Genomic DNA, 25,771 nt, shown 5'->3' with positions numbered 1-25,771 from the left:
TAACAAAACTTTCCATCTCATTTTTAAGTACATGAAGGATGCGTTTTAGTCCCTCCCAACTGATAAGAGAGAAGAGCTGAGACAACGCACCCTGAAGAATGAGAAATGTTGGAACTTGAGCCTTAATTGATGTTGTGTCATAAGTTCTCACTACGCCTAGTCTGCGTCATCTCTTCATTTGTTTTGTATAACTTATTAATGTGTTTCACAATTTCAAGTCCTTCAAATAAGCAGTTAAACTTTCATGAAAACCAAGTTGTGTTTATGATTTCTGCTAAGCTCCTTGAGCTTAAATCATCTCTATTCGCTAGTTCCTCCTTTAGATGCAGCTTACAAATCAAGAAGTTCTGGAAACATTTTTGAGATCTTTAAGTCAAAAGCAGTAATGACGATGACAGAAGAGACCTTGAAGGTCAAAGTAAAGAAAGAAGAAGAAAAAGAAGCTTTATTTTTTACATTCTTCAATCTCCACTTACCGAATGTTGTGGGACTTGCGTTTGATCTCATTCCAGCAGAGATTCATCTCTCCCGTTTGGTGGGGGCTGCTTCCTCTCAGTCTCCGGCACTCAGTTCCTTCCTCCGGCCCGTCACCGTCCACAGCGGACTGGCACGGCACACAGCGGCATCCCGGCCACGAGGGCCGCCCCGCAGCTAAAATGCACAAACAGAGGCGTGTGTTATAGGAATGTCTTTTTGAATTTGCCCCCCCTCCGGATTATTACATGAAGGTGAGAGGCATAAAAAGCATCACAAGCATAACCAGCAACCCCCCGCGCCCAAAAAATGTCTTTAACAGAACTCGGTGCAATGAACTTTTGCAAGATCTGTCTCGTATTCAGTGGCCGTAAAGAAAGCATGGCAGACTGATCATTGGGGCTTTAATGTCAAACTGGGTCGAGTGCGGGTCATCCTGCAGAAATTTGCAACTAAATTGTGCATGTTTCAGTGAATTATCATAAAATATGAAAAGCAGAACAAATACAACTGTGACCAACGCACTTGCTGGTTTTGGAGAGAAGCCACACGCTATATAAAATCCTAGTTATCATTGCTGTATCACCGGCCATCACCAAGCCCAGATCTCAGTCCCATGGAAAAAATTGCAGGCACAGCTGAAAAGGTGTGTTAGAGCAATGTGTTCCACAAGTTGGTTCTGTGAGGAAATATAGGTAAAAATATTCCAGAAAAATATCATGAAATGATTATGTAAGGAAACCCAACACATTTGACTTAAGTCATACAGTTAACAAGGCTTACAATTTTACTAAACACTATTGAAATGGATGTAAACACTATCTCTGAAATTAAATCTAAGCAAACATTTCTGGGAGTCAAAACATATTGAAAATGTTTAGTCTGATTTAATGTCTGACAGTGGAAAAAGGGTTGTGTGACAGTGTATGTAAATATCTTGTTTCAATAGGATACTACTGGCCGCATGAACGCATTGCACTTTAATTACAATAGCCTAGCAAATATGGTCCCCAAGCAGCCCTTTTCAATTGGATTCATATTGGAATTGTGATTCAATATATTGTAAAGTTCTGTCGCAAAAAAAGGAAAGCAAAAATAATACTGATGACGTTTTTATCGATATGTTCTCGCAAATGCACTCAATTTGAGCCAAATGTAATAACTCTGGCCGGTGTGTAAAAGAGAAGAAACCTGAATCACGACATGGCAGCGGTTTTATCCCATTATTCCATTCCATTAAACTCTAAAAAAAACAAACGCAGACAAGAAGCCTCTTTTATTCCGGACTTTTACAGTGCGAGGGCATGTAAGGCAACATGAAGGAGTGCAATCCCCTTGATGGACAAAAAAAGGGAAAAAAAAAAGACAAGGGCAGAAGAAGTCTACGCTCACCAACAAACGGAATAAACACTCAAGCTAAGACACTCATGTGTGTGGCTTTGAAGGCAGCAGAAGCTTTTCCAGGTTCACAGGTCCTGATAAGTCTGGTCCCAGGCTTTTCTATTTTTGATGTTTTTCACTACGTATGATTGAACACATGCTTTGCCTCCAAATACACCTTCAGCCACCTGCACCAGACACATGCAGACGTGCCTGGACCAGGACCAGCCGCTCTCCCTCGTGTTCGGTCAGAAGGTTCTTATCAGAGGGTTTTTCACGGGTTGATGTCATTCTCCCTTGCAGTAAAACCCAACGTTTAACCTTTGCAACAGCACAGTCACCCGATACACCCAATCCAGATGTGTAGCTATTAAGAGAAGAGTTGAACTTATTTTCACCTGTCTGCGCAGTAACATAATTGTGAAAGCAGATTAACAATCCCCTTGGTGCTGACCGGTCTTACTACCGGGGGTGGGAGCCAGGTCCCAGGCCTGGCTTGCCCAGCATGGGATGGCAGTATGCCCTTTGCCGCTCTGAGGTGCCGAATGTTTCAGGCTTTCTGCCATTATCTGTGCTCTAACAACTGTGCACCTCCAGGTGATAAAAACAAATACAATACAAACACACCTATTTCGACACACATGCTCACCCACCCACCCACACACAAATACAAATACACACATTCCCCCATGGATAAAACACAAATAATCCAAAAGGCTGAAGGTCAAAAAACTCAGGTTAATATACAATGTTTTCTGCCAACTTTGGCTATTGGATCCAGTGTTGACTTAATATAGACAAGCTGTCATTGGCTATCTTGTTTTTAAAGCAAATCTACCCACGTGTAGACAAGCAGATTCTCTACATAGTATGCCTGTAATGTAACTAATAGAAAATAGGAATAAGAACAAAATGGGTAAGTATTTATGAAGTATGGAAGGATCATTTACTTATCAGCCACTTTATTATGTATACTTGTTCAGTTACAGAAATAGAAAACACACCAATCACGTGGTGGCAACTCAGTGCTTTGTGGTATTTAAATGACTTGTACCTGTATGGCGCTTTATCAAGTCCGAAGATGCCATTTACCGTATTTTCTGGACTATAAGTCGCTCCGGAGTACAAGTCGCACCAGCCATAAAATGTATAATAAAGAAGGAAAAAACATATATAAGTCGGGAAATTTATTTGATAATATACAACATCAAGAACAGACATGTCATCTTGAAAGGCAATTTTAAATAAAAATAGAACAGAGGCAACAACAGGCTGAATAATTGTACCAGTGTTTCCCGCAGCGCTATCTTGGTGAGGCGGCCGCCTTGCAAAACTCACGCTACACCTAAGTCGATATGCTTGCATATTTATTTGACGGTAACAGGCGTTTTTTTGTTGTTTCTTTCGCGCGTGCATATAGTGAAATAACAGGTGCTCCGCTTCGCCGGTCGTCTGCACAAAGCTTGTCTTCTCCAACACCCCACCCCACACCACCACGCTCGTCCGTGCAAAACATGTCTCCTTCCCCCCGCTCCGCGCAAAGCTTGTCTTCTGTTTGGTGTGAAAATAACAGGTGTAATGATATACCGGTAAAAATGTGTAATAATTTCACACATAAGTCGCTCCAGAGTATCAGTCGCACCCCCAGCCAAACTATGAAAAAAACTGCGACTTATAGTCCGGAAAATACGGTACTCTACAATCAGTCATTCACGCATTCACATGCTGATCAACGACAACAGGCACTTCGGGTTAAGTGTCTTGCCCAAAGACACAACGACTGAGGCGGTCAGATCGGAGGATCAAACCAGCAACCCGCCAGTTAAAGGAATGAGCTCCCTGACTCTTGCGTCATTGCCCCTATCTAGAAATGGAGAAGACAACTTGCAAAAGTTTAAACCGAGCATCAAACAGGAAAGTAGAGGGGTTTTGAGAGAAGGCACAGTGGTTGGTGTCAGATGGGTGGATGTCAGTGTTTTAAAAACTGCTGATCTACTGGCGTTTCAAACAAACAAATCTATCAGATCTATCATCCAAAACAGAAGAAAAATGTCCAGTGAGCAGCAGGTGAGCGGAAGAAAATGTCTTGTTGATCTCGGAGGTCACAGCAGAAAAGCTGGACTTGTTTGAGACGATACGGAGGCAGCAGTATCTCAAAGCCAACCAATCCATAATACCACCTCTGAACGAACAGAACGTTGAACTTTTGAAGCAGATGAGCTACAGCAGTAGCGGGCAGCAACCAATGCCACTTACGTCAGGAAAAATTAGGCTACAGTTTGCTCGGGCTCAATAAAACTAGACAATAACAGATTTGAAAAATGGTGCTTGGTCCGTGGAGTCTTGACTTCAGCTGCAGCATTCAGATAGCGGGGTCAGATTTTGGGGCCAAACAACATGACAGCGTGAATCCATCCCGTTTTGGATCAATGTTCAGGCAGCTGCTGGTGGTTGAATAGAGTGGGGGAGATTTTCTGTAGCATGATTTATAGACCTTAGCCTGCCTAAGCTGCAGACCATGTCCATCATTTTATGACCACAGTGTACCCATCTTCTAATTATTAGTTCCTACGCGGTAATACACCACGTTAGTTTAAATAGTTTCAAATTGGTTAATTTGATATGAGAATTAGTTGTAGAACTGCCTACACGGTCACCAGATCTCCATCCAATGGAAGGTGGTGGATCATGGATATGCATCACACAAATCATGGCGTCACCGAATCAATACTGACCAAAATCCTAGAGGAATGGTTGACATGTTGCTGAATCTATGAAATAAAAGTTCTGAACGGTTCAATCTAGTATAGCTAATAAAGGACAAGAAATGATGAGACGAAGAGAAGCATTAAACAGCTTAATTGTGTAGTTTGTTCAGTTTAGTTGGGCATGTTTTTTTTAGCTAAGTAAACTCATTTACTCATTCTGTGTTGCAGTTTCTTTTTTTTTCTTAAGACAGAAAAATTCATGGTTTTGTCAACACTTTTATTTCCGAATGAGCGTGAGCAACGATGACAAAAAGCTCTTTTAGGGAGTTCAAAATGAACAACTTTACACAAGATTCTTATTTTTATACGTTGATGCATGAAGAACAGCTTTAGAAGCCATAACATAGCTGGTAAATGTTCACATTTACAAGAAACCACTGCTGATTTAAAGCCTTTCAATTTACTTTCTTCTCAGAACTTCTCTCCCAAGCTCAGGGGGTAATAAATTAAATTATGAGGAGAAAAATTTTGTTGCAGTGTCAACATGTGAGTTTACAGCTCCCCGGTGAGAAGCAGCCAAAGACTTTATTTCGGAGCAGACTAATCCCTTTTCTTTATCTTTACCTTCCTTTTGCCTCCCTGTTTTTTCTCCACCTCCATCTGTTGTTCATTCATTCTTCTCTCCACCATTTCTTTCTTCTGCAGAGTTACCTCATTCCATATCTGCTAGAGGAGGCTTTTTTTTTTACTTTTCTTTTCTTTTCACATGAATCATCCCCATCTCTTTCTCGCTGCTGTCTCCTGTTATCTCTCCTCTTCTTTTTCTCCCCGCTCCAGAATCAGACAGCTCTGGTTAGTGTAGGCGACTCTTATGTGAATCAGCACATCCCTCAAACTCTCCTCTGCTCTCTCTGCCTCATTCTCTTCCCTGGTAATCAGAGGTCACATGAGACTCTGCATGTAGTTAGCACTTCAAGGATCTTACTTGAGCTCCAATCCTCTGAAAGTAATGAAATTGGGACCTTTATGGTGCTGCTGACAGATTTTATTCATTTCTCTAAAGTGGGAATAAGGCCACAGGGGCCACGCTTGACACAATGAAGCGTGAAAGCAGAAAGGAGATGTATTTGTTTATTTGCTTTTAAAATCTGCCCTTTTCATGATGTGAACGCTGATGGGGTCGTTCACCATCAACTAACATCAAAATAAAACCTTGAGGTCGGCAGATTTGGGGGAAAAAAAAAAAGGTTTTCTTCTGAAGTATGGACTAAAGAAGGACAGGCATTTCTGCCAGGGACCTCAGATTTGATAAAATTTTTCTATTCACCTTTTTCAATTAACATTTAGCCACACTTTGCTCTGACTCCCCTACACAAACTATTTATAACATATATACATAGATACAGACAGACTAATATATGTAGACTCAATATATAGTTGACTAAGAAGTCATCTAATTAATAAACAAAGTCCATGTGTGCTTAACTTAATAATTCCAGTTGTTCTCTAAAGGTCTCGTGGTTTATGAGAGAATATTAGTGAGTAAACCACATTATGAAGACCGAGACATACAGCTGGCAGGTCAGGGAGAAAGATGTCTACTTTTTTTAAAGCAAAGTTAGGGTATGTCACGATTTTGTTTACCGATAAACTCAGGATGCACACACGGGACTAAAAGTTTGAGAGTATTTATTACAAGGTTGATGGGTGGAGGTTTGATGAGGCCAGAGGAGCTGGTTGTACAGGAACGGAGAGAAGGTGATGGCAGGAGCTGACGGCCCGGAGACAGAGAGTCCACACTTGCTAAGAGCTGCTCGGCTAGCAGGCCTCATAGCACTCAGGTTAGCAGTTCATTTGGAGACACCAGGGCACAGAGCTGAGCTTCACCAGGGCGGCTAGTCAGGTTAGCAGAACTTGAGAGACACCAGGGCACAGAGCTGAGCTTCACCAGGGCGGCTAGTCAGGTTAGCAGAACTTGAGAGACACCAGGACACAGAGCTGAGCTTCACCAGGGCGGCTAGTCAGGTTAGCAGAACTTGAGAGACACCAGGGCTCAGAGCTGAGCTTCACCAGGGCGGCTAGTCAGGTTAGCAGAACTTGAGAGACACCAGGGCTCAGAGCTGAGCTTCACCAGGGCGGCTAGTCAGGTTAGCAGAACTTGAGAGACACCAGGGCACAGAGCAGAACCTCTCCAGGAACAAACAGTGAACGAACAGTCTTTAGAGTGACTGACAGGACTAACCTTAACAAAAGGAGCAAAACAAAGCTTCCAAGGCAAACCGGGGACTGGCATGGAGAGGTGTGGGATGATGATGACGGCCCAGTGCTGAACTAAAGACAGAGGGAGGTTTAAATAGAGAACTGACAGGTGACACCAGGGTCTGACTAATTAACCAGCAAATGATATCAGGTGTGACTGACTGCTGAGGAGGAGAAGTGAAAATTGACAGAAAATAACTGATGACTGAAAACTAACAATAAATAAAGTCAAACCTAACCCAAAAGAGATGAAAAAATGAAAGTAACAGAAAAACAAAGCCAAACCAAAACTCAACCATGACATTACCCCCCCCTCAAGGCCGGACTCCGGACGGCCTAACATCAAACAAAACAAACTACAAAGTGACCGAACCAGGGTGGGTGGAGGGAAGGCAGGATGGCGGGCAAGAGTCATAACCAAGCTGATCTAACCTGGGTGGGTGGAGGGTGGTACGGATGGTGGGCCAAAAACAAAAAACTACCCACTCAGGGCGATCTGAAACAAGGAAAAACAAAAGCGGACTAAAGGGGTTACTAACAGCCCCTGGTAGGCCAACAAAGGGCATCTAACCGACGCTGACAGGCGAACATCGCCACAAGGCAGAACAGGCGTACGACAACGCCAGAGGGAAGAACAGGCGTACGACAACGCCAGAGGGAAGAACAGGCGTACGACAACGCCAGAGGGAAGAACAGGCGTACGACAACGCCAGAGGGAAGAACAGGCGTACGACAACGCCAGAGGGAAGAACAGGCGTACGACAACGCCAGAGGGAAGAAACAGGCGTACGACAACGCCAGAGGGAAGAAACAGGCGTACGACAGCGCCAGAGGGAAGAAACGAGCGCACGACAGCGCCAGAGGGAAGAAACGAGCGCACGACAGCGCCAAAGGGAAGGAACGAGCGCACGACAGCGCCAAATGGAAGGAACGAGCGTACTTAACGCCAAAGGGAAGGAACGGGCGTACTTAACGCCAAAGGGAAGGAACGGGCGTACTTAACGCCAAAGGGAAGGAACGGGCGTACTTAACGCCAAAGGGAAGGAACGGGCGTACTTAACGCCAAAGGGAAGGAACGGGCGTACTTAACGCCAAAGGGAAGGAACGGGCGTACTTACACGCCGGGGAACCGAGAACAGAGGGCGTCCCAACACGCTGGGGAACCGAGAACAAAGGGCGTCCTAACTCGCCGGGGAACCGAAAACAGAGGGCGTCCTAACACGCCGGGGAACCGAAAACAGAGGGCGTCCTAACACGCCGGGGAACCGAAAACAGAGGGCGTCCTAACACGCCGGGGAACCGAAAACAGAGGGCGTCCTAACACGCCGGGGAACCGAAAACAGAGGGCGTCCTAACACGCCGGGGAACCGAAAACAGAGGGCGTCCTAACACGCCGGGGAACCGAAAACAGAGGGCGTCCTAACACGCCGGGGAACCGAAAGCAGAGGGCGTCCTAACACGCCGGGGAATCGAGAACAGAGCGCGTCTAAGCACGTCGGGAACACTAAATCTAAACGCTAGAAATCTAAACACCAGGGAACCAGGAACAAAGGGCATCCTAATACGTCAGGAGACAAAGGGCGTTATAACACGCCGAGGATCCAAGGGGTCAAAATTTAAGAAGGCCGAGGAACAAGAAGGACAAAAAACTTAACTAAGCCAAACCGAAGGAGCGTGAAACAGCTCATTATCAGGGGTCAGAAACCTAAGCAAGCGCTAGGAACTAAGGAGCGCTGGGAGAGCGCAGGACAAAATAAAGAATTTAAACTAAGAATTAGAAAATAAAGGCAAGACTAGAACAGGGATAGCACCACAAAAGAAAAAACTAAAGCTACCCCTGAATCAAGACAAAAACACTAAGCAGAAAACTAAAACGATACCAGAAAATAAAAACAAAACAGAGAAACTAGGACCCGAACTGGTAAACTAATGTAAAACTAGATAGCTAGTGTAACACAAACTGAAGCTGAAAAACTAAGGTAAAAAACAATACTTAAGCAAAATTATGAGACTAAAGCTAAACTAGAAATTAAGGCAAAACAAGAAAACTAGAACATGAATAAGTAAACTAACGAGAAAACCAGAGAACTAAGGCTGTAAATGAGGAAATAAAGCAAAGCCTGGAAACTAAGGCGAAATCTAGAATCCTAAAACGGAGCAGGAAAAACAAAAGCAAAACAGAGACTAAGAACTCTAAGAAAACAAGAACCCCTAAATAACTCTAACACCCCAAAAATCCTAAGTAAATCAAAAACTGAAATCGAGCCCAAAAAAAACAACAAGGCACTGGCCTTAAGGGCTCAGGCAAAAACGGCTGCTAAGCAAAAAAAAGAAAAAGTCTTCGTGGAGGTCGTCCTGGACGAGGCAGGCGGCGGAGCAGCATCGCTCGATTAAACCCTCGAGGAGGGCGGCCCCGACGAGGCAGAGTCAAGCGGCCCGGAGACCACGGTCGGCGGCTCCGGCCGAACAGGAAAGTCAGAGACGGGCGCCGTGGTGGACGGCCCCGACGAGGAAGAGTCGAGCGGCTCGAAGTCCGCAGTCTGCGGCTCCGGCCAAACAGAGGAGTCAGAGACGGGCGCCGTGGTGGACGGCCCCGACGAGGCAGAGTCGAGCGGCTCGAAGTCCGCAGTCTGCGGCTCCGGCCAAACGGATCAGTTGGAGGAGGTGCCAAGCTACAGGTCTCGGTGGAAACCGAGGCCAGAGGCGGGTCCTCCTGGACCTCCTCACGAGGCTTGGGCGGAGGCAGGTCCTCCTGGACCTCCTCACGAGGCTTGGGCGGAGGCAGGTCCTCCTGGACCTCCTCACGAGGCTTGGGCGGAGGCAGGTCCTCCTGGACCTCCTCACGAGGCTTGGGCGGAGGCAGGTCCTCCTGGACCTCCTCACGAGGCTTGGGCGGAGGCAGGTCCTCCTGGACCTCCTCACGAGGCTTGGGCGGAGGCAGGTCCTCCTGGACCTCCTCACGAGGCTTGGGCGGAGGCAGGTCCTCCTGGACCTCCTCACGGGACTTGAACAGAGGCAAAGCGGCTCCCTCGGAGGCCTCGGGCTGAGGCAAAGCGGCTCCCTCGGAGGCCTCGGGCTGAGGCAAAGCGGCTCCCTCGGAGGCCTCGGGCTGAGGCAAAGCGGCTCCCTCGGAGGCCTCGGGCTGAGGCAAAGCGGCTCCCTCGGAGGCCTCGGGCTGAGGCAAAGCGGCTCCCTCGGAGGCCTCGGGCTGAGGCAAAGCGGCTCCCTCGGAGGCCTCGGCTTGAGGCGGAACAGCTCCCTCGGAGGCCTCGGCTTGAGGCAGAACAGCTCCCTCGGAGGCCTCGGCTTGAGGCGAAACAACTACCTCGTCGGCCGACGGGTCTGTTTTAGGCAGCTCGGAGCTTTCGGGCGGAGACTGAACCAACTCTTCGGCTACTTCGGGCTGTGACGGGCAACAGGCTTCGGAGAGCGGCGCCGGGCTACACGCTTCGGAGAGCGGCGCCGGGCTACACGCTTCGGAGAGCGGCGCCGGGCTACAGGCTTCGGAGAGCGGCGCCGGGCTACAGGCTTCGGAGAGCGGCGCCGGACTACAGGCTTCGGAGATCGCCGAGGTTGGAGGCGGATCCTCCTCTTGTACCTTGACGGACCCTCCGCGCCGGTGGTTACGCCGTCTTCGCCGGGAGGGGACAGATGAGGAATCTGAGGCAATCTCGGGGGTGGCAGCTGGCCAACAGGGCAGAAGGTCGTCTCGGTCTCCGTAGTAGAACTCCCACAGCTGGCTCTCCTCGATGCGTGGGGGTCTGCTAGGTGGAACGATGTGCTTTACTCGAGGGGCCAGCTGTGAGTCATGGAGATGATGACCGAGACGACGAGAGGCTGAGCGGCTTCCTTTCCCGGGCTCTGAAGTAGCCGTTACCACACCCACTTGGACCACCAGGGGAGTAGAGTTGGCCCGGATCGGTGGCGCAGGGTTCCGGGCAGAAGCCATCCTGGCGTACCTTTCCCTCATCTGACGTTGGCACATCTCTAAATATGCAATGATTTCCGGGTCGTCAACTCCTGCAGGTAAGTCCCGCATGGCGCCTGAGTTCACCTTGTGACTGGGCCGTACTGTCACGATTTTGTTTACCGATAAACTCAGGATGCACACACGGGACTAAAAGTTTGAGAGTATTTATTACAAGGTTGATGGGTGGAGGTTTGATGAGGCCAGAGGAGCTGGTTGTACAGGAACGGAGAGAAGGTGATGGCAGGAGCTGACGGCCCGGAGACAGAGAGTCCACACTTGCTAAGAGCTGCTCGGCTAGCAGGCCTCATAGCACTCAGGTTAGCAGTTCATTTGGAGACACCAGGGCACAGAGCTGAGCTTCACCAGGGCGGCTAGTCAGGTTAGCAGAACTTGAGAGACACCAGGGCACAGAGCTGAGCTTCACCAGGGCGGCTAGTCAGGTTAGCAGAACTTGAGAGACACCAGGACACAGAGCTGAGCTTCACCAGGGCGGCTAGTCAGGTTAGCAGAACTTGAGAGACACCAGGGCTCAGAGCTGAGCTTCACCAGGGCGGCTAGTCAGGTTAGCAGAACTTGAGAGACACCAGGGCTCAGAGCTGAGCTTCTCCAGGGCGGCTAGTCAGGTTAGCAGAACTTGAGAGACACCAGGGCACAGAGCAGAACCTCTCCAGGAACAAACAGTGAACGAACAGTCTTTAGAGTGACTGACAGGACTAACCTTAACAAAAGGAGCAAAACAAAGCTTCCAAGGCAAACCGGGGACTGGCATGGAGAGGTGTGGGATGATGATGACGGCCCAGTGCTGAACTAAAGACAGAGGGAGGTTTAAATAGAGAACTGACAGGTGACACCAGGGTCTGACTAATTAACCAGCAAATGATATCAGGTGTGACTGACTGCTGAGGAGGAGAAGTGAAAATTGACAGAAAATAACTGATGACTGAAAACTAACAATAAATAAAGTCAAACCTAACCCAAAAGAGATGAAAAAATGAAAGTAACAGAAAAACAAAGCCAAACCAAAACTCAACCATGACAGGGTATAAAACTACCCAAGCTCTCACCAGTCCATCAACTGAAAATGGAAAGGAAGCACTTCTGCAAAACTAACAAGACCTAAGCTGACAGGGAAATCAGAGAGGCTTCCAAGAGGAGCAGCAGAGTTCCTCATATATGGTGGAAGAATCTGTTGACTGGACAACTTTCAGTGGCACACAGAAGAAAGTCCTATTAGCAGTTTGCCACAAGCCAAGTAGGGGACAGTGCATGTGCAGCTGTGGAAGAAGATGTTCTGGTCAGGTGACGCTAAAACTAAACATTTGGACGTACATGCAAAAGACTCAATGTGGCAGGAAAACTGACATCAGCCTGAATCTAAACCTAAATCTACCAGGAACATGAATGATCTAAATTCAATTAAGAATCTGCACCAAGACTGAAAAATACTCTTCACGTTTGCTCTCGATTTAATTTGACTGAAGTTTAGCTATTTTTTCAAAGATGAATGGACAAAAAGAATCAGTCTCAAGATGTCAAATGGTGGTAGAGACATACCCTAAAGGAGGTGCGGCTGTAATTACAGCATAATGTGAGTCAATTTCACACATTCCACACATTTGATTTTATATTTGTTTTTGCCATGTCATGTTTTTTTCTCCACTTGTTGCTCTGCTTTCTGTTGCTTTAGCACACTAAACTCTCAATAAAATACAGCAGAGTTTGTGGTTGTGACTTTCGAAAACTGGAAAAGGTGCAAAGGGCTTGAATACCTTTGCAGGTACTGTAACCATGATACATAAAATGTTTATTTAGTGGCACACCACAATTCAATCAATGAAAAGAAGAATGTTTGCTTAAAAACCCATGTCATTCTAATGTTTCTACCGTGTTTTCCTCCTAGTAAATCATCTGCACCATTGCAGGTATGCACCGGCTCACACAGCAAGGCTTTGGGTGACTCTGTCTCTTGCATTAAACTTCAAAACCATGAGTCAAGCTCTGAACATGCATTATTTACAGTCATGATTAGATGTGGCATTGCTAAGTCAAGAGGAAGTGCAGCGTTTTTTTTTTTCCTCCCTCCAGAACAGACTTTACTGAGGAGTGACAGACAACATTATGTTTCTGCTCTAGCCACAACTCTCACTTTTATATTTTTCATAGCAGCTTCCAACACAAATCACGGCCCAATTACTCGTATAGGGACTAACCTCAGACCTCCTTTTCTCTCTCTCTCTCTTCTTTTCTTTGAACCACTCAAGCCAAAACAACTAGGAAGGACACTTTGCAGACAATGTATGAATTTCAAATCAAACGAGCTGCGGAGGATAAAAGATTGCACGCCACACTTTACTGGATTTCACAGCGACAAAGAGAAGACAGTTTAACTGTGCAGACAAAGCATCAGAAGATCAAAGTCACCATGCTGCTACACCATGTGTACATGTTGATTTTAATCACAAAACTCAAGACTGCAGCACTGAAAAACAGTCGGGGGAGTCACAAGCAATCCTCATTACCAGATCTTTGGAGATAAATGTAATTCTTTCATGATGTGCGGTGCCTACCTTAAAAAGCACACTCGCTGTGTCGTTGCCACAGGTGAGCTGTCTTTATTTACCCAGTCTTGGCAGAGAATGCAAAGATGTCTTCGCTGCGCACTGGGATGAATATGGAAGAGGGGAAAGGAAGAACAAAAACAGACACGAAAAAGGGAGGGAGACGGGTGACCTAAGCAGTAGAGACTTCTGTCTCGGTCAAAGCCTGGTCTGTCTTCCAGCATTCCTGCTTACACCTACATTCTCATCTCCCACTGCCCATAAGGAATGGGAAAAGGCCATCTGCCTGTTGTTCTTCAACCTACACGCTAAAACATGAGCTCATGTTAAAAAGACACTTTGCTCACCAATTGCAATTAGAACGGTTTGACATATTAGTGATCTCGTTTTGAAGAAAATGTACTTTGTGTACAAAAACAAAGATGAAGCTAAAGTATGAAAGAGAATAACCACACCAATACATCTCCATCCATAAATCCATCCGTCCATACATACATCCTTTCCTCTTATCTGAGATATGGTCACGGGGGGCAACAGGTCCAGGGGGAAAGCCAGATCTCCCCAGCAACATCCACTTGACCATTCTTGGGGTTCCTAAGGGGCCTTTGGGCCAGACCGGATAAGTTGTTCCTCAAGTTCTCTGTTTTCCCCCGGGTCTCCTTCCAGTGGGACGTGCCTGTAAACCCCTTTGAAGAGAGTATCCTGACCAGGTCCCAGAACCACTTTAATTGACTTCTTTCAAAGTAGAGAAGCAACAGCTCTACTGTGAAGGTTCCCAGGATGATACCCAACCTGTTTTTAAGGCTAAGTCCTGCCAACCTCCAGAGGAAACTCATTTCCTTTTTATCCAGGTTCTCATTGTTTCAGTTACGCTTCATTTTTCAGGATCAGGATCGGACAGATCAGTAAATAGAGAGCTTTTGTCTTTGTATGTTTGTACGTATATATATATATATATATATATATATATATATATATATATATATATATATATATATATACTATATATATATATATATATATATATATATATATATATATATGTATATGTAACCCAGGCTTTCCCTCTTTAAACCTGCAGCTGGTAGAAGACACCCTATGGACTCTGCGTTGTGTTTTCTTTTGGGTGAAGGTGGGATGTGTTCCGTGCAGAAGAGGAACTGGACACAGGGCTCTTAGTTGTGGGGAGACCTTGGCGCGTTTATTTCGTCCACCTTACAGGCAGTAAACACACTGTCAGCATTCAAACATTTTCTTTTTTACAAAATATTCAAACATCACAAATACAAAATGCAATTTGTATTTAACTGGCAAACTGACCAAATAGAAATAGCTCCATATTAATGTAAAATATATTTTTACACCGGGCTAGCAGAGCTGCTGCTTACCTTACAGGCAGTAAACACACTGTAAGGAATACAGCGTTCGCGCACAAAAAATCCCCTGCACTACGGTGTCCCCAGCAGGACAAACATGTTAGAATTGCGGTAGTGCCAGGAATTGCAGAAAACAGCACCCCCTTTTGGAACATTTATGCACCGCTTTACATATATATATATATATATATATATATATATATATAGCCAATAATACAACATTGTATATATTCCATGTGGTTTGTTACATGTGGCTATTTTTTACATTTACCTATTTTACCTTATACAACAATATCAGAAGACAAAGGAGGTTAAAACCCCTCGTATTTGATATGCAATATTCTTAAATAGGCCATGTCTTTAGCAAATTAAGGCTAAAAAAAAACCCAGGCTAACACTGTAACATCTTGATGTAAGTAAAAAGTAAAGTCTCCATCGTTTGACTGGAGATCTGTCCATGTTGTCATTATCTGATAGGTCTTTGTGTCTGTCTGGAGCAGGACAAACCTAAAGAAAAATCTACAGTAGCCTTTGATAAACAGGATAAAAACCTAGCAGAGACCTGACACAGGACCTAAGAGAGTTGGCTGAGTTCCTGTTTTGAAGCATACACAGAATAAATTTAAGTAGCTAAAGTTGTATCTGTCTAGAGAGGACAGAAGCGGGTCGCACCAAATAAGACATCAGTTGTGTTCTATTGAATGAAATCGGCAGCAATTTTCCATATAGCCAAGCACATATAACATGTAATGTTAAAGATTCTTTCCCCACACAGAGAGAAAGCCTTTTCACATTTCACAGACATCCTTTGGGATCTTAAATCAGTCAGATGCTTTGGATGTCCATAGTGTGAGGATCCACAGGATCCAGTACGATGAACTTAAATGCTTTAAATTTGGTGAGTGTAGGAGAGGATGCCTTAATGTTGGTTTCATGCAAAAGTTGTTGTCTTTTCTGTTATAATTTAATTGAAAGTTTCAAAGAAGAAATGTAAAAGTTAGGAATCTAGTATTTTGAGAAACAAATACAGTAAAAGGAATTGTTTTCTATAGCTTGCAGCAAAGTGATTTGACGACTAACAAGAGCAAGACTTTAGTTTTCCCCTCTCGCCATTTTACCTTACTCATATAAACGAAACATTTAATGTTTGCATTTTCAAATAAAAAAATTGAAATTACGATTTAATGCTACACAAACTTGAGAAGCACTGATCTGGATTATGTTAAATTAAAACAGGAAGCATTTCACAGAGGCAGAGTCGAGGGTTTTATAGCTTAAGACGACGCACCCTGTGCACAGGGCATATTTCTAAAGTGGAAGGAAAACTATACTTGGCTTTTGAAATCTTTTTGCAAATACAACTTTCAAAAGTAGAGTGTGCATTTTTATTTAGTCTCAGAGTGTCAACACTTTAGTTGCAACTACAGCTACAGCTTTTTAAAGAGACGTGTCTCCAGCAGCTTTTTACAACTACAGACCGAATTTTATCTAAATTATTACAAAACAGCTCAACCTCAGTCAGACTGGTTGGAGAGCATCTGTGTACTGCAATTTTCAAGCGTTGCCTCAGAACTCAAGTGGATTTAGGTCTGAACTCTGACTGGGCCAATCTTATACATGAACATGCTATGATCTAAACCAGTGGACACCAGCATGGAGCCCGCGGGCACCAGGTAGTCCCCAGGGACCAAATGTGGTGTCTTCAAGCTTGTTTTAAATATAGAAAACCCTCCAGTGAGCGGCATCCATAATTTGAATTTCTTCCTTTGTGATCACATTTGCATTTATATAGATTTAAATATGGCAAATCTAAAATTAAAAAAGCATTAAGATTCTTACATCAAGGTGAGCTCTGACTCTTCTAGTTTAAAGGTCAGCACTGGCAGCCCTTCGTATGACACAACACCAATGAAGTAGCTCTCAGTTTCAAGATGGTTGATCTAAACTATTCTGGTTAAGCTCTGACTGTAATTTTGGGGGTATTGTGGTCCTTCACTCTAGTCTGAAGTCTTTTGTAGCATCTAACATATTTCCTTCGAGGATTGCCCTGAATTTGTCCCTCCTGGAAAAAAAGCCTCCCCACCGCATGACACTACCACCACCATGTTCCATCATGGAGATATTACACTCAGGGTCATATGCAGTGTTAACTTCCCTTAGTGTTGCCGAAAAGTTCACTAGTGGTTACATTCAACAAGAACATTTTCTTCAAGTCTACTCTGAAGGCCAGATTTGTAGAGTGCATAATTTATAGCCAACATAAACTCTGCAGGAACAGAGATTTTATTTTTATTTTTTTAGAGGAAATGTCATACCTCACAAAACCTCAATTGTTTAACTCCTCCAGGTGTCATACCTCTGGGCCTTTGCATGAAAGGTATATTTATTCTGAGATTAAAATGACACACGGGTGGAATCTATTTATTATTTTGATTACTTTTGAAGGCTATTGATTCCACTAGACTTTATTAAAGTGTAACTGAATAAAGGAAAATGAACACAAACACATTCCATACAAAAAAAAAGAAATCTAAGCAGAAACCCATGTCCCTCCACCTTCACAATTATGCACAACTTTGTGTCAGTCTGTTGCATAAAATCCCAACAAATAACATCAAGGTTTATGCTTTTAATGTGAAAAAGTTCATTTGCTATCACTACTTTTGCAAGGCTCTGCATACTCCTTTTATTATTCCAGCAAGATTCAGTTTGTATCTTGGCACCTTCAGCTGCTTTAGACTGCAGCCTCCACTGTGCCGGACATAAAAGCAACCAGGTCGGCGGCTCTAAGAGATGACGAGCGATGCCTTCACACTGGCATCGTGAGGGTTTTGTCTTCTTTTCTAATGCTTTTTAGTGGAAGATCCAATTTTTTTTGTTTTGCTTTTTGTCAAACAGAGACAACAACAAAAACCGTTGGCTGCTGTGGCTTATATGCAGTGCGGTGATTTAAGGTTGAAAGCAACTAAAACCCTGTCTCTCCCACTGGACATTAGACATATCGACTCGCTCCCTGTGTTTAGATTCAGCCTCAAAACCCACATTTTCAACAACTCCACTATCTCTAAGCACATTGTCCTATTTTTTCCTGTGTAATTTTATTCCTGTTTTATTGCTTTGTTCAAACAGTGCCCTTATATGTTTTGAAAGTCACTTGTAAATAACAAGTATTATGGTCACTATTATATTAGAGGTATTTCTTCATCTTCCTATTTATTCTTCAAGTTTTAATTTAATAAACAAGAAAATGACTTTACAGACAAAGATTGGGTTAACAAAATGTTTTTACAGCTTCCTATCTTCCTCTAAGTTACGTGCTTTCATAGGAATTGGACGTTTATATTTAAATCCACCTTTGCCGTGGCAGATGGGGCGGTTGTAATTTAATGGAACTAATTCTGTACCGTAATTGAAAACACGTCCTTCTGTTTGATGGCTAAAGCCAGCAACAATTTGTGACGCTTTTACACCCAAAAAAAAAAAAAAAAAACACTTAACAGAAGTGCTAAAAAAAAGAAAAAAACACTCTGCTTTAGCAAAAAAAAAAAAAAAAAAGAAATGACAAAAACGCTGATGTGGAAACTGCAAACTTCGCTGCGATGCTGCACTAGGTGCACGGCGCTGATTCGACTTTAACAAACAAACAAATGCCAGCCAGCAGCGGCGCAGTATCAGTGACCAGGAGGCCTGCTGCTAAATGACATGTAAATACCAGTGTACTTTCTGAGTGTGTGTGGATGAGCGTAGAGTTGTGTGTGTGTGTGTTTGTGTGTGTGAGAGAGAGAGAGATTCCTGGCTTGTTGAAGTAGCAGCCTCTTGGCTTTGTGCCCGATGGATGTTAGCAGAGGTTGGACCGCTGCCTCTTTGCCGCTGTGCCCCACTGTCCCAGATCCCCCAACCACCACCAGTTACAAGAGACAGGAAGAGACACACACACACACACACACACACACACACACACCAACACACACCCCCAGCTCTCAACCCTTCCCGGCCTCCGAGCGAGCCGGGCTTTCCCTCGCCGCTGCAGCCATCTTACACACTGCTGTGGGGAGACTGCAGGAGCTCTGCGGGCTTGGCACAAATACATTTTTTACATAAGCAGCGATAAATACTGACTTTTGAAAAGTACACACACACACACACACACACACACACACACGCTGCAAGTAAAACACACACTTTAAAGACTTCCAAACTGTCAACCACTCATAATGCTTTCAGGCAGCTGTCAAACGTCTTCTACTCCCCCCTGAACCCCCATCAAACTGCGCTCAGACTCCACTTCTTTCGTCTGCAGATGTATCGCCATGATCTGAGATCTAGAGCAACCAAAAGAACCCCAGGAGCAAGGACAGACTTTTACTTGCCCTCCCTCTGCTATCTTTCCATCCCAATGCTTTGTCATGACCACACAGCGTCATGCCTGCAGTGCTTTGCTCACCAACTAGATATATTACCCTTTGTACTTCATTATCTCCTAAACAAACTAATTTCCCCCCAGAGTAAATGTGCCATTTACACACTTAATTCTTTTTACATGGTGTATTGCTTTTTTGGCATTTTCAACCAGAGTTTGGCAATAAAATGAGAGCTCAGCTGATACTGATATCATTATGTTTTGTTTGTTCCAATAATAATGATATTAATATGAATGATCATAATTTAATTGTTCACATGTATGGAAATTTGACTTTGGCTTCACATGGTGGTTAAAAACAAAAAAAAACAATACCGATGATAAATGACAAGAAAACCAACAACGGGCACAGCACAAGCTAGTGCAAATTCCATGCTTCTAGAGAATTAGTGACATTTCAATTTAAAAAAATATGTATATATAATTCCATAGTTTTCATGCTGAAAATGACAGTAACCTTAACAGAATGAAAAATACTCAGGATTTATCTGATTTACTTTGGATTTCTTTGATTTGTAGTTTCATGCTACGTATGTATTTAGGAAATTCAAAATTCAAAGTCAAAGAAAACCTATATTTGGATGGGGGACTTGATCAAATAGACTCAAGGTGTTGTTGAGAAGGATCCAATCACAGGCAAGAGACAGTTACATCGAAGTGTATATTTAAAGATTAAGTTTTCAAATTTACATAGAGTAAATGTGAGATGAAGGGGGAAACCAACAAGGAGAAAAATGGATGAGGTTGGCAGCATTTGGATCTGGTAAAGACTGCAAATAAATCACAAGTAAGCAAGAATTGACAAAGAAACTACGCAAACACCAAAAAAAAAAAAAAAAAAAAAAGAATACAAGAGAAAATAACTGAAGATGGGAAACACAGGAATGAGTAAAAGTAAAACCAACAGTAACTAACATGCAGAGCTTTAAAGAGATAAACTGTACCTAAAGTCAAACTGGTCATGACAGAAATTAACAGTAATTGGGTTCAATTTACTGTAGCAGTGTGCAGCAAATGACATCCAAGCATTTTAACATCAAACCTGTCACAGAGCTAAATTGAGGCTAATGTTTGCTTGTTCTGGATTCAAACGTTGAATTGGGCTGGAAGAAAGAAACGCTTTCAACAGGAGCCAGAGGCGTCCTTATGCAGAGCAACAACCAATCAAAATAGATTTTTATGTTTAAACCAGTGGATTTAGTTTTGGTTTAGATAAGTCTAATTTATGACAAAAAATCAACAACTGTAAAGTAATAAAAAAGTCAGATTAGCAGTGGCCATAAGCTAAACAAGATAGTTTTTGCTCCACATTTTTCTTCCCCTGCACCAAATTACACCAGCATTTTGAGGGGCACAAATTTTTGCTCACTATCTGCAAATTTTGTCCTCAAGAGTGTCAAGAAATTTGCTCTGGCTGTGATTTCTGAAAAAAAAAAAACAGAAATATAAGCAGACTTTATCCCCAAAGCAATGCATAATGTCTCATTTAACTAAGAGCAAACTGCATCAGTGCAGAAAGACGCCATTCGCTCGAAGAGGCTTTTTTATGGGCATATCTGCCTACTTACAGAATTAGAAACACAAACAAACTCGAGTTTAGCCGCATTTGGCACTTGCAAATACAGATATTAGATGTGTGTATAGCAAAAGAAAAGAAAAACATTTGATTGCTGTTTTATAGCCTGGGCTTTATTGAAGGTGGGTCCTCTTACAAGCTTGCTTCACTTAGCCCTACATCTTTGAGTTCAAGCTAAAGGGTAGATAGATGGATTAATGGGAAAGCCACCAGGGTTGAGCTACCTGAACATATAAGCTGGGGTTTTTACGAGCACAGTTGACCTACAACCTGCACAAGCAATGAATCTTACAACTGTAATTTCTAAGATATAAGTACTTTGACATAAAAAAAAAACTATCGCCAAGTCTGACTTCATGCATTTCAGATATTACATTGTGGCAAAAAAAAAGTTAGAAGTGACTGTGGAAAAGTCCAGTTTCAACACTGAGCAAACCTTCTGGGGGCAGAATATCTCACCACCAGAAACGTGAAAAGCTTTCAGATGAGTAAAGACGAGTAATCTTTATGCACTTTGAAAAAAAGGCCATCTGTGCTTATCGATCGAACTGTCAGAACAATGATTCCAATAATTTCAGACAAGCAGTTCAGGCCAGAGAACAAGACAGGTGTATCATTGAGGACAGAGTGTGACCTTGGTTTTAGCCGTTACACAGCCTTTACACATCTAAGTCAGACCTTGACCACGGCAATAATTATATACATTATCATAGTATCATGGTTGATTTTTCCTAGAAAGTGTAAAAAAAAAAAAAACATCTAGTACCCATGCCTGATACCTTGTCAGTTAAAATGAAAATCAGGAAAACATGCATTCATTTAGAGAAAAACACTTGCAGGTTATTGATAATAAATTGAAAAAGGGAGCCTCCAAATGGACTCAAATACACAGATTTTATTGAAAATGTCCAACATTTGCAGCCAACTTCAAGCAAAATGTTGTAGTTGTTTTGTTCCTTCACCCTTACCCTTCCTCATGTTCTCACATGTGAAGCAATGACAACCATCATGAAAGCGGGTAAAGCACACAAACAAAAGTACCGACTTTAAAACCAATTAGATCTGTGCCCTACTGCACCTACTGCCTCTCAACAAAATAGAGGTTTAAAGCAAACAACACCAAGCCACCGAGGTAAAAAAATAAAAAAATCTTTGTGGCTGCTGGATCTAATTCCAGGCTAAAGAGGTAGAGGTCATCACTAAAACACTTCCACTCGACTGTCAAAAGACTCGGCTCAGCAGGAATGGTGTGAAAATGTTTGCCTTTTACAAATTGTGCTTGTACATGTTGAGGGGAACAGAAGTGTTACCTTTAAGGTGGATCAGTAACTATACACGATGTTCTGTTGGTAGTTATTTTATTCAGTCTTATTGGAGGTCACGTTATTCATATACAGTTTTGAGCTACGTATGGTGAAAACCATCCCGACTTGAGACGTCAATATAGGCTTAAAGTATCAGTCAAGAGTCCAATAAGCAGCTGTTACCCAAAGGAGCCCATTCAAAAGTCCAACACAATTAAAAAATATATACAAGCAGAACAACAAAGAAATAAAACATAAGACATGTAACTGAAAGGCTCCTTCAAAAGAATTTAGTGTTGTCTGAAGGATCACATTTCTAAGTATAAGGGTAAACCATTTTGATGTGCATACTTACGGGGGAGTGGTTGCCCAGTTGTTATAGCAGCATGTTTTGGTTCTGAGAAGGTTGCAAGTACCAAACCCTGCAGACTGCTACTACATGCCCCTGAGCAAGACTTCTATCTCCAGACTGTCATCCTTCTGTAAAAGCTGCTCACTGCTCCCAAACGGATTGACTTAAATGAAAAAGGCAAATTACATTGGAAGGTATAGTTGCAATGACAAAGATTGTTTTTTCTTCTTTTAAACTAGACAGATGTTTTCACATTTCTTAGAATGAAATCTCTAAATAACAAAAGAGTTGGTTGTTGTTTGGTAAAAGAAATTGGTAAACTATAAACAGAAGGTTCTTCTTTATATAGCTTAACAAGAAACTGAAAGATTACAGAACAAAGCACACTTTTTTCATTTTTTTTTCTTTTCTTTTCTGGGGCTCCTGCTACACTCAGCACCTTAATGAGCTTAATGAAAACACTTTCCAATTTCACGTAAGCTTTGGGCTTTTCTTTAACAGGAAAATGTTGTTTATTACTACTTTGGATCTTTTAAACAGTAAGAAACTAACTTAACTTAAGGCAAGGCAAGGCAAATTTATTTATATAGCACATTTCAGTACAGGGACAATGCAAAGTGCTTTACATGATTAAAATACAGGACAAAAACAGAGAAAGCATGTAGGAATAAAATGTAGAAACAAAATAGAACATGGAAAAATAGAAACTAAAAGCAAACATTAAAAACAGTTTGACTACAAAGTTAAACTAATGATGTTTCAGTAAAAACAGTTTAAACAGTCAAGACAATCCAAAACAAATGTGTTTTAATCTTGATTTAAAGGAACTCAGGCCTTCTGCACTTTGACAGTTTTCTAGAAGTTTGTTCCAGATAAGTGGAGCATAGGAACTTAACGTGTGGATTTTTTGGACCAGAATATATCTTTATGTATTACAATAAAATAAAATATCCACCTGATAACCTGATTTGGAAGGTAACTCATTTCAGTTTTTAATAATGAATCAGATGAGGATGTAGCATTAACAAATGTACAAAAACTAACCTTGAAGATATTTGTGAAAGAGAGATTAGTCAGAGGGAAAATGATGAAGAAGGATAATGGTCGTTGGTGGAAAATGGAGAGAAAGGACAAGATGACTGGCTCAACAGCCAATACGCTGAACCCAGAACCTGTGCCTGATTGAGTCAACAAACATCTTTTATCCACTCTTTTAAAAACGTGGTTCTGTTTTAGTTATCCACCTAAATCTTCACCTAAAGCTTTCAGCATGAGAGTTTTTATAAATGTTCCATTAAAGTGTAACTGCAGAAGCTCCAGCTCCACTGCTAAGATAAAAGCAGTCAGTGCTTTCCTGGACAAACAACTGTGAGGTCAGGGCAAACTGAGATTTTTTTTTCAGAGATTATTCGCCCACTAAACTGAGAAGTGGGACATTTAGAACCGCGGGTCAAGGAGATCCGGTCCAGTTCCCTGAGAGGTGACACAAAGAGACCCAAGGCTAAGGAGTAAGATGCCCCCTAAATTTATCTCTGGCTGTTTTTGGGCAACAGAACCTGTTGGAGCTTGAAGGCTTTCCTCAGATAAACTCAGCATTTATTTTACCTAACTTTCCTAAAAGTTAAGTCAGGTAATTAGGAAATCTAAATCAAGTTATTTCTTATCAGAGAGAAAGAAAGCGAGAGTGAGAGAGAGTCTTTTTACAAGTTTAGATCTTGATCAAATAACCTCAACATTCATTCTCCAACTCTTTGGGAATTCCCTTTAAGTAGATACATTCACCTTTGTCTGTTAATGTCTTGTGATTTAATTAGTAAATACTAATATGAAAAAGTGTAATTATTTCTTTTAGAGACCAAATTCAATGTGATCATTCAATATCTAATTTAACTATTGATATTGTGATGAAAAATATGTTTTCTTGATATGTTTCTCTAATTTCTGTTTAGTTTAGGCTCCCTGAAAAAGAGAATTTACTATTTCAGACAAAGACTTTTGATAGACAGAGATTAATATTTTAATCCTCAGAAAATTATATTTCATTTAACACTGCAAAGAGGGAACTAAAAGTAAGTAAAATGTGCTTGAAAAAAGTATATTTGTCCTTGATTTGAGCAGGTAAATAAGAATACCTGCCAATGGAATGAGTATTGTTTTATCCTCAAAATAAGATGGACATACTGCACTTGAAATAGGATGATGGAGAAGAGTGGTTCCTATTATAAGAGCAAAAAATCTTTTTCCATTGGCAGATCATTTAAACAAATGAAGGACAAATACAAAATGTTACGTGTAGTTCCTTTTTTGCAGTGAATCAGACTGATATGACTGTTTAACACGTACTGATGCCACTCAGATATTCAGTTTATCAGTTCAACATTTATCCACCTATTCCCAATCCTGCAAGGATGACGAGTAGTGTCGTATCTTCAATGAAACAAGAATGCAACTTACTTCATATTGAAAATGAAAATATAACCTTCCATCCATCTATTTTCTGTACCTGCTTAGTCTGGTTCTTAGTTGGCACAAAAGAAGCCTTCATGCCCACAAAGGATCATTTAGAGCCACCAATTAGCTAAACATGCCTGTTTGTAAATGGCGTCAGGGGGAGTTCCTGCATGCCTGGGGAGAAAAACATGTTAATTTTATTATTGAAAAATACAGAGTTAATCTTAATGGATATTAAAGTTCATTTCATATGCAAAATGGGGACATAATGATTAACTATACTGATTAAAACCTCGTTCCCAGGTGAATGATTTCATGCCCAAGTTTCGCAGACTAAAATAGACAGAATAAAAATTTTATGGGCTGCAAAAGCCCAGGAGCTTCTTTTAATGCTCAGGAGCAAAATGCAAAAAGCCACCCAATATATTTAGTTTTAGACTAAATACCTTGATTTATCCAGTTCACTGGAAGTCTAGAAAAAGTGTTTTCAGTGTCCTAATACATATGGTAAGAAAGTCCTTGATATAACTATGTTTTAAGAGGAGATTTAAGAAATTCTAAAACAATATTATTATATCAAAAGTGTGTCGTGATTTATCAAGAGAATAACTCCCCCATCTCAAAGGAATTCATTACTTTGCTGTAGTTTGATTGTTTGGATTGCGGTACCAAGAAAGCCCTAAAAATAAACCTCAATAAATTACGGTAAGACAGTCCTTCATGTTTGATTTTCTCAATTCCTGACAAGATCCTTTGGTGTGTTTATACATAATCAAAGGAAATTAACTAATAAAAGAGAAAAAAAAATGCACTCACCGTCTCACAATTACTTTGTACGCCACACGGATTAAAAGTCAAGCCTGTCATTGCTTCCAACTGTGCGGTGATGTGTGGAAAGTAGACGCCTGCTTCAAAGAGAGGTAATTTATCAAACCCCAATTGA

The 25,771-nt window shown here is 42.3% G+C and overlaps 1 protein-coding gene and 1 long non-coding RNA gene across 2 annotated transcripts in view; both read right to left on the bottom strand.

Annotated features, from left to right (window-relative positions):
• drp2 (dystrophin related protein 2) overlaps nt 1-13,448 on the bottom strand; it is a 165,985-nt gene extending 152,537 nt beyond the window's left edge. The window contains exons 1-2 of the mRNA XM_021316064.2: nt 13,359-13,448; nt 477-651 (exon numbers count right to left, since the gene is read on the bottom strand). Coding sequence (XP_021171739.1) covers nt 477-523 — 47 coding nt within the window. The 5' untranslated portion in view covers nt 524-651; nt 13,359-13,448. The remainder of the gene's footprint in view (nt 1-476; nt 652-13,358) is intronic.
• A 1,021-nt stretch (nt 13,449-14,469) lies between these two features.
• Nucleotides 14,470-14,890, bottom strand: LOC118557286. Its single transcript, XR_004927767.1, has 2 exons — nt 14,738-14,890; nt 14,470-14,563 (listed from the first exon to the last, which is right to left on the bottom strand). It is a non-coding gene; the product is annotated as an uncharacterized LOC118557286 (long non-coding RNA).
• Between the last annotated feature and the right edge of the window lie 10,881 nt (nt 14,891-25,771).

The sequence above is a fragment of the Fundulus heteroclitus genome, chromosome 23 (assembly GCF_011125445.2).
Source record: "Fundulus heteroclitus isolate FHET01 chromosome 23, MU-UCD_Fhet_4.1, whole genome shotgun sequence".
Lineage (NCBI taxonomy): Eukaryota > Metazoa > Chordata > Actinopteri > Cyprinodontiformes > Fundulidae > Fundulus > Fundulus heteroclitus.
Note: the sequence above shows the minus strand (reverse complement) of the source record. Positions and strands in the feature narration are given on the sequence as shown.